This window comes from Oncorhynchus clarkii, chromosome 30 (assembly GCF_045791955.1).
Source record: "Oncorhynchus clarkii lewisi isolate Uvic-CL-2024 chromosome 30, UVic_Ocla_1.0, whole genome shotgun sequence".
NCBI lineage: Eukaryota > Metazoa > Chordata > Actinopteri > Salmoniformes > Salmonidae > Oncorhynchus > Oncorhynchus clarkii.
The window spans coordinates 38,315,923-38,328,476 of NC_092176.1; the positions used below are offsets into that span (position 1 = coordinate 38,315,923).

The 12,554-nt window shown below is 43.2% G+C and overlaps 1 protein-coding gene across 1 annotated transcript in view; it reads left to right on the forward strand.

The window, feature by feature from the left end:
- Positions 1 to 12,554, forward strand: part of LOC139389541 (uncharacterized) — a 45,823-nt gene that overhangs the window by 26,061 nt on the left and 7,208 nt on the right. The window contains exons 11-17 of the mRNA XM_071136358.1: positions 684 to 3,368; positions 5,291 to 5,446; positions 6,145 to 6,287; positions 6,613 to 6,745; positions 9,527 to 9,756; positions 10,204 to 10,303; positions 12,347 to 12,443. Of these exons, the coding sequence (XP_070992459.1) occupies positions 684 to 3,368; positions 5,291 to 5,446; positions 6,145 to 6,287; positions 6,613 to 6,745; positions 9,527 to 9,756; positions 10,204 to 10,303; positions 12,347 to 12,443 (3,544 nt within the window). The remainder of the gene's footprint in view (positions 1 to 683; positions 3,369 to 5,290; positions 5,447 to 6,144; positions 6,288 to 6,612; positions 6,746 to 9,526; positions 9,757 to 10,203; positions 10,304 to 12,346; positions 12,444 to 12,554) is intronic.

Below are 12,554 nucleotides of genomic sequence, written 5' to 3' on the forward strand. Positions count from 1 at the left end.
ATCACATTTGTTGTCGTGTTTAGTCTATGACATCACATTTGTTGTTGTGTTTCGTCTATTGTCCCAGTTGAAACTGTAGTAAAAACCTTTCTCAGTCTTATGAATGTTGATCATATTGGATTCAAAGGTTTTTAAAATTAATTCAGTTTTATCTTGTGTTTAGTTTTGAAAGATTATGTGCATGTTTGTTAAATATATTTTTCCAAGTTAATTTTTCACAAGTGTTAATATGTTTGTGCCATTGGGATAATATATTGTATGATATGTATTGTTTTTTTGTAGAGTAGCTACAGTAGTAGCTGGTACAATTAAATCATTCGTTGTAAAAGTGTAACAAAGTATCTTATTTATTTATAAACTCACGTTCAACGTTTCTCCTTCTATTGTATCATAATACTTGTTAATGTTAAGAGATCATCCTGAAATTATAAAGTGTTTTTTTTGCTATTAAAGTTGACATGTTGCTTCGTCAAATGTTGGCTATTTTCTGCAGTTAAACACAACACTTGACACCTACAATGCTTAACCTTTTTCCCCACTCCTGAACGGCAGTGATAAATTGATTGTTGTGTTATTATTAAGGTGTTCTGCACCATTTGAGATGCCCATCCCGTAGGGTTATTTTGGTTCTACCAAACCATCTATTTTGTATATTTTTTTTTAATTAGGTGTTTTGTGCTCAGTTGCAGGGGTCTTGGGAGAGAAAGAGGAGCCTCGTGGTGATGGCTCTACTGGTCCAAACCGTCCACTACCTTCTGTCCAGGATGGGACGCGGTCTACAGGACCAGCTATGAAGAGGAACCTGGAGGACCAGGCAGGGGAAGAAGACTCGAGGCCTAATCACGCCATTTTATCAGACACATCCACACCTAGAAAAGTCATTAAACGCATCACCACCAAACGGAAGGATATCTTTGATTTGCTCCTGCAGAGCAACCCGTTCGACCTGGACAGTGTTCTATTGGCGGCCCAGACAGGAAATGGTCAGGCGACAACAGGAAGTCTTCATGACTCTGTTGATTCGGTTGTGTTGAGAAGTCAAAGTGCAGGTTTCCTGCTGGAGACAGCAGATTTCAAAGGAAAAGAGGAAGGAAAGGAATGGAACACAGAAAAGCAGGAAATTACAAAATCCTCAGAGGAGCTAACTCTAACTAAAGATGGGAATCTCTCCCAGCATACTGACCACTGCCAGAGCCAGAGAGAGGAGATCACTCTAGATAGGAATCTCTCCCAGCATACTGACCACTGCCAGAGAGAGGAGATAACTCTAGATAGGAATCTCTCCCAGCATACTGACCACTGCCAGAGCCCGAGAGAGGAGATCACTCTAGATAGGAATCTCTCCCAGCATACCGACCACTGCCAGAGAGAGGAGATTACTCTAGATATGAATCTCTCCCAGCATACTGACCACTGCCCGAGCCAGAGAGAGGAGATCACTCTAGATAGGAATCTCTCCCAGCATACCGACCACTGCCAGAGCCAGAGAGAGGAGATTACTCTAGATACAAATCTCTCCCAGCATACTGACCACTGCCAGAGAGAGGAGATTACTCTAGATATGAATCTCTCCCAGCATACTGACCACTGCCAGAGCCAGAGAGAGGAGATAACTCTAGATATGAATCTCTCCCAGCATACTGACCACTGCCAGAGCCAGAGAGAGGAGATCACTCTAGATACGAATCTCTCCCAGCATACTGACCACTGCCAGAGCCAGAGAGAGGAGATCACTCTAGATACGAATCTCTCCCAGCATACCGACCACTGCCAGAGCCAGAGAGAGGAGATAACTCTAACTCAAGAGGGGCATCTTTCCCAGCATACTGACCACACAGACGAAGCACATTTCAATCTAGGTGAATATTTCAATTTTAACCCAACAACGAGTGCTGACAGATACCAACACAATAACACTATCTGGGCAGAGGAAACCAGTCAAAACCCTGACCAGAATACATGTCCTGAAGCCTTAGTGCCGCTAGCTGGATTGGATGCCACAAGAAACAGCATCTCCACCGATAAGTCAAAGGTCACCCTCACCCACCGACCTGCTAGGCCAGAGACTGACCCTGTGGACAAGACCAGATCTGCGGTAGAGGTTGACCTGAGCCAAATAGACCAGGATGACACCTGCTGTACCCTCATAGACAACGTCTCACTTGTTGAACACCTGTCCCTGTCCAAAGCACCTGTCCCTTTGGAAACCACTGACATTGTGAATGCCTGTGTGGCTGGGACATCATCTCCATGTGTTGATGATCAGTGTAAGCTAGACAATGGTCTCCTGTCCAAGGAAGACTTGGAGGAGCAGTGTAGCGTGTCTCTTCTTTCGCCTCATTCAGACGCTACAGCAACAACACACCTGGATGTCACGAGACAAGCTTCCATTGTTGACGAGAAGCAGACACAACCAGTAGAGGCACCATCAGCGATAGAGGATGATAATGATGAATATCTTGGCTCTTGCAACACTAGCTCACCATCCCTCCTAGTGGCTGAGGAGCTCCACGGCCCTGTGGGGATATCAGAATGTTCAGAGACCAATATCGATACACTGTTTATGCAGAGAGCAAGTCAAATCCCCAAAGCTTCTTCCATTGGATCAGATGTTGGTTTAAAAGCCAACCTGCTAAAATGCACTGGTCTCGATCTCCAGCTGATTGGAGACAGACTGGACAGAGAGACCACGGCTGCTGTGACTGATAGAGATGGTGAGAGATGTCATATTGATGGTGGACAACGGGAGGGAGGCTCTGTAACACACAGAGTGTCTAGAGACCCGGATGCTTCTACTGACAAGACTTTGTCTTCCGACAATAAAGACAATGGCGCTGACTCTGACATCACCGTGGTCTCTGAGCTGGACCAAGCAGAGACAAAGAACAATGATCTGGGACAAGTTGAAAAGGAGGAGGTGGCGAAAGCTCATGTTCAACTTGATTCAGAAGCGCCAATTGGTTCCGTCCAAGATCAGGTGAGAGGAGTAGAAAACCAAACCCCCGGGACTGAAGTTGAGACTTTAGATACATTAATAGATTACTCTGAGGCGTGTGAGATGAATGGTAATGGATATACCACTACTGTAATGGAGGACTCCACTAGCCTGTTACCCGCTTTAGATGACTGCCAAGCTAAAGACGGTGTGAAGGAAGATGAACCAGAGATGAACACTATGCAAAGTGATACGGGCCGCGCCAAACACCACAACAGCTGTAGTCAACACAAGAGGAAAGCCAAGAGCAGTAGAGCCAGACCTGGCAAGAGGCAGGCCAAGCTGTTGTTGAAGCCAAAGCCAAACCCTTGGGCATCGCAAAACAGAAGTACTAGTTACACAACAGGTGGTGCTGATACCTCGTCTAGTTCAGGTATTGGAATATTGTATTAATGAATAGATTCACTTTTTCAACATTGTTCATTTGATTCATAAATACAGTCAGGTCCATAAATATTTGCACATTGAAGAAGTTATTGTTATTTTGGCTCTGTATGCCACCACAATGGATTTGACTATCAAGATGAGATTAAAGTTAATTCTGAGGATATTTACATCCAAATCAGGTGAACGGTGTAGGAATTACAGCACTTTTTTATGTGGTCACCACAATATTAGGGGCTCAAAAAGTAAATTGGACAAACTAACATGAACATAAATTAAATTGTTTTAATACTTAGTTGCAAATCCTTTGCCGTCAATGACTGGCGGAAGACTGGAACCCATAGACATCACCAGATGCTGGGTTTCTTCCCTGGTGATGCTCTGCCAAGCCTTTACTGCAGCTGTCTTCAGTTCCTGCTTGTTCTTGGAGCGTTTTGCCTTCAGCAAGTGAAATGCATGCTCAATTAGATTCAGGTCAAGTAATTGACTTGGCCATTGCAGAACATTTCAATTCTTTGTCTTAAAGTATTGGGTTGCTTTCGCAGTATGCTTCGGGTCATTGTCCATCTGCACTGTGAAGCGCCGTCCAATGAGTTTTGAAGCATTTGGCTGAATCTGTAGCAGATAATATAGCCCTAAACACTTCAGAATGAATCCTGCTGCTTTTGTCAGCAGTCACATCATCAATAAATACAAGGGAACCAGTTCCATTGGCAGCCATACATGCCCACCCCACATAACACTACCTCCACCATGCTTCACAGATGAGGTTGTATGCTCTGATGATGAGCAGTACCTTCCCTTCTCCATACTCTTCTCTTCCCATCATCCTGGTACAAGTTGACATTTGTCTCGTCTGTCGATAGGATGTTGTTTGACACTCTAATCTCTAATCTTCCTGTTTTTAAGGCTTACCAGTGGTTTATATCTTGTGGTAAACACTCTGTATTTACTCTGGGCTTCTCTTGAATGTTGACTTTGACACAGATACGCCTACCTTCTGGATGGTGTTCCTGATCTGGCCAACTGAAGGGGTTTTTCTTCACCGGGGAAGAACAGTTGTTTTCCGTGGTCTTCCCGGGCCTTTTTGTGTTCCTGAGCTCACCAGTACGTTCTTTCTTTTTAAGAATGTACCAAATAATTGATTTGGGGCTCCCAAGTGGCGCAGCGGTCTAAGGCACTGCATCTCAGTGCTAGAAGCGTCACTACAGACCCTGGTTTTATTCCAGGCTGTATCGCAACCGGCAGTGATTGGTGACTCCCATAGGGCGGCGTACAATTGGCTCAGCCTCGTCCGGGTTAGGGTACTTAGATAAAGGTTAAATAAATAAAATACTTTTGGCCACACCTAATGGTTTTGCTATCTCTCTGATGGGTTTGTTTTGGTTGTTCAGTCTAATGATGGCTTGCTTCACTGGCAGTGACAGCTCTTCGGCCTTCATATTGAGGGTTAAACAGCAACAGAATCCAAATGCAAATGTCACACTTGAAATCAACTCTAGACCTTTTTATCTGATTACTTGTAAATGAACTAATGAGGGAATAACACACCTGGCCATGGAACAGCTGAGCAGCTGTTGGTCCCTTAAGGGGGGGGGGGGGGGTCCACATGTAAAAAATGCTGTAATTCCTACACCGTTCGCCTGATTTGGATGTAAAATACCCTCAAATTAAAGCTGGAAGTCTGCTGAAAGTTGGCGTACAGAGACAAAATGATAATAACTTGGTCAATATCCAAATGTGTATGGCAAACCGATAGTAAAATAAAAAATATTGTATCAAATAGAACATCTTACATAATTCTGTGTCTGTGACTTTCCCATTGTTGTCACCTTGATCAATCATATTTTATTTATATTTCATACATATTTTATTTATATGTTCATCTTTCTATCAATGTTTTATCAGTAGGTCCCATGCCTGGCACAAAGATTCCCTTGAGGAATCTACACAGGAGAAACAGTATGGGAGAGAGTCACCTTCACCTGGCATGCAAGAAAGGAGACCTGGCTCTAGTGAGAGGCCTTCTGGAAGCAGGCCTAAATGTCAATCAGATAGATCACGCAGGTTTGTAACAGACCAGACTCTATACTGCCCTACCAAGCACAGAGGCAGTAACTGCTTTTAGTGTGGAACTGATAAATATGGCTTTTATTTACCTTGGTTTCACAGTAACTATATGCAGTTACTGCTAACATGACCCCCCCATTTTCTCCAAAACACAATACAGTAGAGGCGAGATACTTGTCCGCATGATTAAGCATGTATTTAATGTAGCAAAAAAATGACATTAACTCATTTTTGACCAAATGAGCAGTTACTGCCTTTTTGATTGGTAGGGCAGTATAGACTATTTCATTTTTATTCACCTTTATTTTTAGCAGGGTGTCATTGGAACCAAGTCTTATTTTTTTCTTCTTCAAATGAGCCCTGCACAATACAAACACACATCATTACAAAAACTATCAAAATAAAATAATACATTTACCAAACGTATCTGGTCAGATCCATGGCTGCTTTCGTTCCCCAGTACAGTACTTAAAAATGACAACCTTTTCATGTAATATCAAACTGATCCCCAACATGTTCCCAATTTTTGTGGGGGGAAACCAGTCCTCTTTTACTATCGTTTTAGCGTTGTGTCTTTATGTCCATTAGTACACTTAGTTACACAATCCTTTATTGTCTTTATTACTGTTTGTAAAATGACGACGAATGCTTATAATGCATCGTAACCTGCCTGCGTGTGTGTGTGTGTGTGTCAGGCTGGACGGCGCTGCATGAGGCCAGTGCTGCAGGCTCCGAGGCTGTGGTCAAGGAGCTACTGCAGGCTGGGGCTGATGTTACCAGTAGAGGTCTGGAGGGCCTCACTCCTCTACATGATGCTGCTGCCTCAGGACACTGCAAAGTACGCTACATACTCTGATTGATACGATTGACCGACTTTAGTGGCTCACTCACATTGATTATGATGTACTGACACTTGGATGTGTATTGTATGATGTACTGACACTTGGATGTGTATTGTATGATGTACTGACACTTGGATGTGTATTGTATGCCCGTTGAGAATCAAACATCAAGTTATTCCCAACTTCATGTCTGAATATTTAGTGCCCTTCTTTTTTTGTGTAAATTGTGTGTTTTTCATCATCAACATTTCTATCAATATTGTTTGATAATGTGAGGCTGAAATGTGTGTGTGTGTGTGTGTCCTGCATTGAGACCCTCAGGTAGTGCAGCTCCTTCTTCAGTGTGGCGCAAACCCGCAAGACAAAAACGCTCTGGGCCAGACCGCCGTGGACCTAGCCTGCCACGACGACATCAAACAACTCCTCTCCACATCCCCAGGACCTTTTGTCCAACGTGAGCAGCCTAGTGAAGCACCTAAACACAAGTATGGGTAGCTGCAGCCCAATATGGTGAACAGAGTATGGGCCAGTGGGTGTGTCGAAAGAAGTGAGTGTGTGGAAAGCGAATCGGCTAATTGGTCAGATTTGTTGCCACTCCAGACAGTTTTGCGTTGCTGATCAGGTTGCACGAAAAGTCAATAAGCCAGCAACCAGTGCACCGGTGAGACCTGAGATCTGACCTTAATACCCAGTAGGAAGCTTCTGTTAAAAATAATAAATTCTATTGCAACCTCTTTGCGATAAGGAATTGAGACCAAAAGCTTGAGAGAAGTTTCAAGTGTTTAATACCAATGATACAGTCAGCTGAGTGCATCCATTTAGAAAGATCACAACACATTTTATACTCTTCCCTTGTAGGCGTCACCTCCCCAGCTATACATTTTATGACCCCAATGAGTTTCCCTCCTTTCCCCTGTGGAATGTCCATGGTCCTCTCTCTGTGGAATGTCCATGGTCCTCTCTCTGTGGAATGTCCATGGTCCTCTCTCTGTGGAATGTCCATGGTCCTCTCTCTGTGGAATGTCCATGGTCCTCTCTCTGTGGAATGTCCATGGTCCTCTCTCTGTGGAATGTCCATGGTCCTCTCTCTGTGGAATGTCCATGGTCCTCTCTCTGTGGAATGTCCATGGTCCTCTCTCTGTGGAATGTCCATGGTCCTCTCTTTGTTTAGCCAGCTGTCAGAATCCCAACCCGTCCATCTTCATTCTAGGCCTGACCCTGCTCTCTGATCCGAGGCAATTTCCTCTTATCCGATTAGGTCAACCTTTCTAAATTAGGATACGCACAGTTTCATGCACTAAACTCAATTAATACTCACAGTAATCATTCACTAAACAGGATACAAACTAACTACAATTTAACTTGAAACATGTTACATTTTAATAGAGTCCATCACTTCCTACCTGGTAAAACGGTCATGTCTCCGGCGGTAGCTAACGTGACTATGTTTTTCCCTTCTGTGATTTTATTTAAAGTAGGACAGCAGCCTACACAATAAATAATTAATATTGTTAACCATCTAGATGTCACTTGGACACATGTACAAGTCTACTCAATGGGAAGGGCATGAACAGCAACAACACCGGGACACACTGCCCTTTGCTCCAGCTTGACACGCACTACTGTCTGGCAACGGCGTGGGAAGTAGCTACCAGGTTGACGGTCACAGTAAGCACACACATACAACGCAGGAAGCAACAGTACACCCATCATCAGTACTTTTAACTAAAAGAAAAATAAACAATCTTCAGTTTTATAACTGAAAATGTACAATTATTTGGGTAAAATCGGGAACAGTGAAATACGACTCAGACTCATCCAGTAGTCCAATCTCTCGTGGTATGCTAGCTCAATGTAATGTATGTTAGTGGAAGAAGGAAAAAAAACACAGCTGAATCAAAACCGTCTAACCAAACCAGGGCCTGGGGCCCTCTCCTGGGTGCACATTTTGTTTAAGGCCCTAGCATTACACATCTGATTCAAATAATCAAAGCTTGATGATGACTTGGTTATTTGAATCAGCTATGTAGTGCTGGAGAAAAATACAAATTGTGCACGGGGGGCTGGGGAGCGGGGCAGGACAGAGTTTTGGAAACCTTGGTCTAACCTATAGCAGAGTGCTTTCGACCCACCCACTTCTATCCACACGTCCATTACTTTCCTTTGGACACACCCACTTCTATCCACACGTCCATTACTTTCCTTTCGACACACCCACTTCTATCCACACGTCCATTACTTTCCTTTGGACACACCCACTTCTATCCACACGTCCATTACTTTCCTTTGGACACACCCACTTCTATCCACACGTCCATTACTTTCCTTTCGACACACCCACTTCTATCCACACGTCCATTACTTTCCTTTGGACACACCCACTTCTATCCACACGTCCATTACTTTCCTTTGGACACACCCACTTCTATCCACACGTCCATTACTTTCCTTTCGACACACCCACTTCTATCCACACGTCCATTACTTTCCTTTCTACACACCCTCTAACCCATAATCCGGTCACCATGATGAGCAGCAGCTACCCCCTTCTCTGTAACCAAGGTACATAACATTCATACCAGTCTTTTGCAGACCTGGGTTTAAATACTATTTGAAATCATTTAAAATACTGTAGCTACCGCTTGATTGAGCTTGCCTATTGCAATGAAACCAATAGAACGATTTCAAATAGTATTTGAACCCAGGCACATTCCCAGCCTAGTACAGGCCACGATGCTGCAATATCGATTAGAGGGTACGTTGACAAAAGTTCAATGGGATATTTTTTAGGCCTCAGATTGATAGGCCGGAAGTGTTTTTTATTTTTTTTATTCCTATTCGGCTGTTACTATCCAGATTTACTCATTTGTTATCAGTTGTCAAAATTGACAACATCACTTTATTGATCATATATATATAATATTGATTTAAGATAAGACATGTACACACAACACTCTTTACAACATGTACATAAAGAGCAGGGTTGGGGTCAAATGAGGTCAGTCAATTCAGGAAGTTATTTGAATTTAAAATGTAGTAATTTTGAGTATTGCGAAGTCATCGAAAATGTATTTTAAAAAACATTTTACAATAATTAAGTAACAATGTCAGTTTACTTTTTGTATTGACTGTCTTCATTTTGAATTGACCCTGATAAAGAGACATAGTGTTAGCTGCAACTCTTCACAATATCAGTTGTCCATGACCTGAGAGAATGTGGTATGTATTCATTCAGGAAGTTCTGCGCCCTCTGAGAGGCCCTCTGAGCGTTGTGGTGTCTCTAGAGCTGGGTCTGAGGGTCGCAGCAGAAGGAAGCCAGCTGGCCCAGCACGTCTCTGCTGTGAAGGCGACTGGGAAAGGCACAAAGCCAGACACACAGGTGTCAGGGATACAGACAGAGACGGAGAACGAGACAGGCAGCCTGGTGACATTCAGCCCAGACAGAAAGACAGCACCACTGAGACAGTAAAAGCTGAATACAGTACACACCTCTGAAAGTTGTAGAATAAATACTAGTTTAACATTAGAGTTAGTTCTTTAGTAATTTCTTTGAGAGAAAAAGATAATATTTGAACGAGGACAACATGTTTTATTGTAAGAATGATCTAGCATTGGGTTGGATTCTGTGTCTAGTCCAGTTAAATCAAAGTTGATTGATTGTGCACACAGTTTAGCAGATTTTATAGTGCTTAAAGCCAAATGCTTATGTTACTAGCTCCTTCCAACGCAGTAAAATGTCAACAAATACACAAATAATCCAAATTAAAAATAAATAAAACATCTTTAAATGTCAGAATGAATCCCAATTAACCCACATGGTACTGTAACAGTAATCCAAATGCAATTTAGTCATTAGAAAATATTGGAACATTGATATGTATAATAAGATCCCCTTTGATGTTGTTTCTCTAGCTGCATGTCTCTGAAGCTATCACTACGGCTCTGGAGGACGTGGAGCGAAAACAAGAGGAAATGTCAACCTGGAAATTAAATAATTCAGAGGCAGCTGAAGGTAAACTTTTTTTTATTTTTTACCCCTTTTTCATGGTATCCAATTGTCTCATCGCTACAACTGCCGTACGGGCTCGGGAGAGACGAAGGTTGAAAGTCATGCGTCCTCCGATACACAACCCAACCAAGCCGCACTGCTTCTTAACACAGCGCCCTCCAACCCGGGAAGCCAGCCGCACCAATGTGTCGTAGGAAACACCGTGCATCTGGCAATCTGCGCACTGCCTGCCACAGGAGTCACTGGTGCGCAATGAGACAAGGATTTCCCTACCGGCCAAACCCTCCCTAACCCAGACGACGCTAGGCCAATTGTGCGTCTCCCCACGGACCTCCCGGTCACGGCCGGTTACGACAGAGCCTGGGCGCGAACCCAGAGTCTCTGGTGGCGCTGCAGTACAGCACCCTTAGCCACTGCGCCACCCGGGAGGCCCTGAAGGTAAACTTTTAAGGAGGCTTGACAATGACGCAGAGACACTTTCATTGAGTATTTGCTTGAAATGTCACTCCCATTGGTTCCTTCCCTATATATGTCACTCCCATTGGTTCCTTCCCTATATATGTCACTCCCATTGGTTCCTTCCCTATATATGTCACTCCCTTTGGTTCCTTCCCTATATATGTCACTCCCATTGGTTCCTTCCCTATATATGTCACTCCCATTGATTCCTTCCCTATATATGTCACTCCCTTTGGTTCCTTCCCTATATATGTCACTCCCATTGGTTCCTTCCCTATATATGTCACTCCCTTTGGTTCCTTCCCTATATATGTCACTCCCATTGGTTCCTTCCCTATATATGTCACTCCCTTTGGTTTCTTCCCTATATATGTCACTCCCATTGGTTCCTTCCCTATATATGTCACTCCCATTGGTTCCTTCCCTATATATGTCACTCCCTTTGGTTCCTTCCCTATATATGTCACTCCCTTTGGTTCCTTCCCTATATATGTCACTCCCATTGGTTCCTTCCCTATATATGTCACTCCCTTTGGTTCCTTCCCTATATATGTCCCTCCCATTGGTTCCTTCCCTATATGTCACTCCCTTTGGTTCCTTCCCTGTATATGTCACTCCCATTGGTTCCTTCCCTATATATGTCACTCCCTTTGGTTCCTTCCCTATATATGTCCCTCCCATTGGTTCCTTCCCTATATGTCCCTCCCATTGGTTCCTTCCCTATATATGTCCCTCCCATTGGTTCCTTCCCTATATATGTCACTCCCTTTGGTTCCTTCCCTATATATGTCCCTCCCATTGGTTCCTTCCCTATATGTCCCTCCCATTGGTTCCTTCCCTATATGTCCCTCCCATTGGTTCCTTCCCTATATATGTCCCTCCCATTGGTTCCTTCCCCAGGCGTTATTGTTTCTGCTTCATGTCCGTGTTTCTTTTGTATTATGTTCCGTTTTATTTATTTGAAGGTACAGTATCTAGCTGGTTTATGTTAACTTTGACTGTGTTGATGAAAATGACAGACCTTTCAAAAGTTGAATACAACTTTATCATCAAGTGACTTGACAGCGATTTAGAGTTGTTAAACGGAGTGACGAGTGTGTTATGTTAATGTTGTCAAAATTATGCTTGTATAACAACCTTCAGAATTGTTTATTTTTATTTTTAATAATGAAATATGCTAAATATGCATGCCAATATATTAGGCAATTAAGAGTAGGCAAAGTGATGGTGTAAGGCGACAATTATTTCAAATGTTTTACCATTGCAAGATTTGATGTACAAGTCACATTCACCGTGCTTCTCTGGAGCGTTGGTTATTCCACATACTTGCTACAATGTCAATCAGCGTCATCACTATCTTTCCTTTGCGGTACCTCAAGCTGTCGTGATTACCAGCTGAGATAAACTTTTTAGGAGTTGATTTTACTCCTGGCTCAGAGTTTGTCAGAGCACTGGCTTAGCATCACCACCAAAAACCTACGCTGAGCTGGGAGATTTTGTTGTCTTAAAACAGTTTTTGTGATTCATCTCTCCAGAGAACCTTTCTGAGATGCCCTCACCTACTCATTTGTTTAAATTTCCCTGTAGACAAATTGACGATGGCGCTATCAGAGATCCAGAGTGTTCTGAATGTTGTGCTGGAGAAACAGCAGGCGGAGAAAGATGACCTCACCAAGAAGTACAGGTCTGGAAACGACACTGCTTTCTATTGCTTCACAACATCTTGAGTTTCAAGTTTATGATGTTTTGCACACACACATGCACCCCACCCAAACACACACACACCAGCATCCTG